Consider the following 5,308-nt stretch of genomic DNA (forward strand, 5'->3'; position numbering starts at 1 on the left):
ATATGGAGGAGGGACAACAAAAAATAGATCCTTGGAGGTTGGCATGTGGCTGCGCTCTTCCGGCGTTATTGCCGTTGGTTGAGTTACAACCGTGAGCCATGACAGCTGGTGACTGTGCCATGCAATGTCCGAGTGGTAGTGGCACAGTGTCCGAGTGGCACGACACGTGGGTGGGTCAATATGGAGCAAAACGACCATTCAACTCAACTCCCTCGCCGGTTGTCATAGCCACAATACCTCCAAGCTTTCAATTCGCCATCGCCATAGCCACAATTCCTCCAAGCTTTCCATTCGCCATCGCCACGCTCCCTCCACTCCCTTCCTCTGTCGCCCCATGGATCGCTTCTCCCGAAAGCTCCAAACCCTCGTCCCCTTCCCTTACCCTTCCCATCTCTCCCTCTTCTCTCGTTTCCCCATCGACCCACCTCCCTCCCCCATCACCTTCTCTGCCCCCAAGGGCTACCTGCCTGTCCGCGTCGGGAACTCCTCCCGCCGGTACTTCATCAAGGCAGAGCAGCTGAACGACCCCCTCATCGTCGAGCTTCTGAACCAGTCGGCGGAGGAGTTTGGTTACTCGCAAAGAGGGGCTCTCCAGGTAATCTGCGATGCGGAGACGTTTGAGGAAATACTGCGGCTCTTGGGCACTCGCAGTTAGTACATGACCGTCCGGCAGGAGTTGTCTATAACATCAACTCAGGTTCTGGTCCGAGCAAGTCCTCCTCCATTTTCTCGAGGATCCATGTAACGGGCTTTTGACAAGAAGCCTCTCAGGGCAGGATGTTTAACACCCTGGCAGTTATTTCCCAAGTGCGATCAGGGAATGTTCGTCTGTAAATTTAAATCTTGTGGCAAACGTTGTACATCTCATCGCTGCAATTTTGAAATCCTGGGCGCAGTTCGGCTTATATATAATATATAAAAACACTTAGTTCAAACATTCTCTTGAAATCCTGGGCGCAGTTCGGCTTATATATAATATATAAAAACTCTTAGTTCAAACATTCTCTTTGATTCAGTCATCGGAACTATCTGATCTACTCTTTTGCACAGTCGAGAATCTGGTATCGTCGCTCGATTGGTCATGGAACTTATTCCCCGGGTGCAAGATGAATTTTTTGGCATGCCAAGCATTTGTTTTGCCTTTCTCCATAGATTCTATGGGATTGTGCAAGGGAATGCTATGGCATTGAAAGATAAAGTGAGATAGGATTTAAAGGATCTATGGAAGGATAAAGTGAGAAAGGATTTAAAGGTTGTCCTAATCTAAGGATGCTCCTAGTCTGCATCTCCTTGAAAATTTCACCTTGTTTTTTTTGGAAAAAAAAAACCGTCGTGTATTTAAAAGAAAAGAAAAGTTACAAAAGGTTTTCCCCCCAAAAAAGCCAACTTTTATTAATAAGCAAAGAGAAAAGCATTACAAAATTGTGGCTAACTATATTGAGAAAATTCTTCGCAGCATTAGCAATTACGTCCAAAGACAAGATCTAATGATCATCTACAAAACACTAAAGAGATTGGACAGCACCTCTCGACCAGGGGGTCCTTCTTCCCTACCAGCTTACTCATATCAGTCAGACCAACCTTGATTAATGCTATTAGTACACTTTCTCGTCGGTATGTGGAAGTGTGCACAATATGCTTATGTGTCTCCCACAGCGATGCGAGACATATGTGCAATGGGTTAAGACCACATGTGCATCCTAGAGAAGAACCTCGCTTTGACTGGAAATCTCCACTCACCAGGTTGCGAGCAAGGTTATTTTGTCGTCATGCATTGTCCATTTGTGTTACTATTGCCACTGGTTTGAAAGCAGTTCACAAACAAAGATATGCGCACACTAATCTGCAAGCAACCAACTACATGCTGGACTTCACCGACGGAGAACATGTCTATAGGTCCGAGTGGGGATTATTGATTGAAAAAGAAGCCTCCACTGGACCCAAAGTCGATATCCACAAGACCCGACTTTTGTTCCTCCCAGGGCATTTCCATGGTTAGCACTAGAATTATATGCCAGTACTACTATCCGGGAAAATTCGAAGGGCGCATGAGCATCGGAGTCGGATTGCTTTGCCGTTGGATGGCTATTTTGGCAAATTGCCAACTTTCTCATAGATGCCGCAAACACTCGCAACAACAGCTCCGTGAAGAGCAATGTTGCAATCAAGCTCTTGGTTGATTGTGGGAATGCACTTTGCAATATTGATCCAAAGGAGCGACCTTCCATGGGAGCAATTTTAATAAAACTACATAGTTTCAATGTAAACGAGGATGTGGCAATGCGACCCATTGAGGGAATGAAGACATGTTGTTGAATTACCACGTCTATAGCCATCCAATTATGTCAAGAGGCGGCAAGATGATTGGATGGTTGCTTCGTCTCGAAGTTAGCGCACTTACTGAACGTTGGCGGAATAAGAATGAGGGAAATAATTTCTCCATGCAATACATATTCAAGAAATAAAAGTTTAAGATTAGAGAAATGTTTTTATACATGACAATTGACAATTTCACATTATTGATATATTGAAATGTGCATACAAAGTCTCTGAGCATGGCTCCAGAGAAACGAGGCCGAAACCTTGCAAAAGCTCGAGACTATATTACGCTCGTAACTACCTCAAAGTGGAGATGTAACATCTGCCATGAAGAGTACATATGTTCAGGAACTCGTATGCGCAAACCTTTCTTAGGCGACTCTCAAAGACAAATTGGAAAGTGTAAGGGTTTGGGAGTGGAAAGGGTGATTGCCATCTTGGGTGGTTAGATAGTCAGCACTATAGACACGATTGTGGATGAAATAATTGCACATGACCAGTCTCAACTTATAATTGAAGAAAGAACCATGGGTCTTGAAGCCCCGAAAAGTTGTTCGCGCAAAGTGCAACTACACATAGTAGTCTCGGGGGGGTCAGTCATCATATGTAACCCTGTCATGTGAGTTCAACAGAAGGATATTTTTAATATCTAAATTTTACAGAAATTAATTTACATAAGGGAGTTTTTAAAATGATTTTGGGAAAATTTTATAGATTTATATAGAAAAAGGGTACATTTTATTAATGGAAAAATTACAGATAAGGGTGGCTGAAAACAAAGCCTCAAAACATTGTGACTCTATTAAACATACCATCTCTTAGGTTCGTGGGAAATTAGATGCTGTCACTACTATGATATGAGAAGAGTTGACAATGGACTTGGAAAAGTTGGAAGTGGAACTCCAATTTTCCATGAAAGAGATGGATAATGCAAGTATGCATCCTACCTTGCTGGTTGAACTATTGGATGTAGAAAGTGGTTTGTATTCCACACACAACATAGGGAGGCTTACAAATCATAAATTGCACAATCTGATCCTTGCACTAATAGAGCATCCAACATGTTCTGAAGCGATTCTAGTGTGTATTCAACAGTGTTTTGTGTGGCCTTGGATTTACAACCAACTCCTTGGATGTTATCTTCACTCCCTGCTTGCACACATATCATATGTTGTGTACAGCAATACACTATTTTGAGCATAAGGAGTGCGTGTTGTCTTCTTACAAGAAGTCTATGTCAGAGGACTGGGTTGTAGCAATGGGATTCAAAAAACCAAATAAGTTCGTTTGGAGTTTCAGTTATTCATTTTTGTACTTATAAAAGAGTACTAGAATAGTGCTTTCCATCTCCGCATCTCCATCGCTTTTTTCGCACACCATCCTGACTACATATCCTTAGTGCTTTCCAATTTGCTTGTTACCTCATCGAATTTTCATCCAATTCCTCTGATTTCATATCTTTCTCATCTAATCTGTATTGTCACACCACTCAACAAACTGAATTTCAATGAAATTATCTGCATCAGATTGAAAAATCAAGTCTTCCCCTTGACCGATTGTCATGTGAGTGCTCCACTAGCAAAATCAATCTTATGTTTCAATTACGTAAGCATGTGTGATTGTCATCTCTCCCATCTATCGCAAAAGGCCTCTCCTTCTTCATCTTGGTCATTTTTTTGGTTGCCTCTCCTTCATCTTGGCCATTTTTTTCATGAGCTATTGCAACCTGTAATTATGGATCATCTTTTCAACATGCACAATTGGTAGGTACCTCAAATAGTCCATCAAGATCTGACAAGATGAACTACACCACCACTATCATTGCCTCTATGTCCAACCCCTGCTCTTTGAGGAAGTCCATGGAAAGTCTCACAAGGACCTTCCCTTCTCATCGCTTGACTCATACATGCAATAAGGAAGCCATATAATACAATGAAGCATTGTAATTTGAATGCCTCATCCAAACCCTTTCTCCTCTGGTTCAATAGACATAACATGGCAATCCATTTCACGTATCGCTTAAAGGTTGGCTCTATAGAGAGGGTCTGTATAAGACAAATTGCGAAAATACAAAGAAATGCATACGTGATCCAACGACTGCCCACAATCCAGAAGCTACACACTACGTGACTGCTTTCCCAGCCCATAGCTTTTCCTTTTTTCCTTTACTGATGAGATCTTTTGCCATTCGTCTACTCTTTAACAACAACAGCAGAGATATAAGGAAAGAGCATCTAAAGAGACGCTTGTGAATGAAAATAATATCAAGGCACTTGTGAATGAATACAATATCAAGGTGCTTGGATTTTTAGTCTTGAGATGCTCCTCCTCTACGAGACAACCTCCTTGCGAGGACAAATCCAATGCTACATAGAATTCCATTCTCTAGATTCCTATTGCCACAATGTCATTGCTTTTCTCAAAGATGATTTCTATGAAATTGACATCGAAAAACAATTTATAGCCAAAGTTTAAAATCTACCCAAACAATAGTTTGATGGCTATAGTGATTAGGACTCGACTCCTATAGTTGCATACCAACATGTAGAGACATCTCACATAGAAATAGATGATACGAGAAAGATGGTGAAAGGAAAGGCAGACAAAAAAGCAATAGCCTCAGAATTCCCATCTGTTACTATTTTACATTAAAAGTAGCACAAATACTTTGATGGGAAACGCATGATGTTTATTATGAATGCATCGAGCCTCACAAGAAGGCCAAAGTACTTATACAGAGGGAGATGGACATATGCTAATCTCAAAGTTTATGGAAATACAGAAACAAAAAAGAAAAGAGGTGCTTACCCTGTTGTCCAATTCAAGTTCTTGATGTCAATGGTTACATACCAAAAAAAGGACAAAGCTATCTCTATGCTCTTTTATGTCAATTTTAGAAAGAGTCTTGTAAGCCTTTGGATCAAAGACAAATCCAGGGCTTATAATTGGGACACGTGGCTCAAGGAGAGCTTCAAAAACCAAAACTCTC

General features: G+C 41.5%; 1 protein-coding gene across 1 annotated transcript; it reads left to right on the forward strand.

Moving 5' to 3' along the window:
- The first annotated feature begins 235 nt into the window (after positions 1-235).
- Positions 236-704, forward strand: LOC147897731 (auxin-responsive protein SAUR72-like). Its single transcript, XM_087379933.1, has one exon. The coding sequence runs from the start codon at positions 335-337 to the stop codon at positions 653-655; it is 321 nt and encodes a 106-aa protein (XP_087236059.1). The 5' UTR covers positions 236-334; the 3' UTR covers positions 656-704.
- The last annotated feature ends 4,604 nt before the right edge of the window (positions 705-5,308 follow it).

The sequence above is a fragment of the Dipteris shenzhenensis genome, chromosome 10 (genome assembly GCF_047967505.1).
Source record: "Dipteris shenzhenensis isolate YYH24624 ecotype China chromosome 10, Dip_SZ_1.0, whole genome shotgun sequence".
Lineage (NCBI taxonomy): Eukaryota > Viridiplantae > Streptophyta > Polypodiopsida > Gleicheniales > Dipteridaceae > Dipteris > Dipteris shenzhenensis.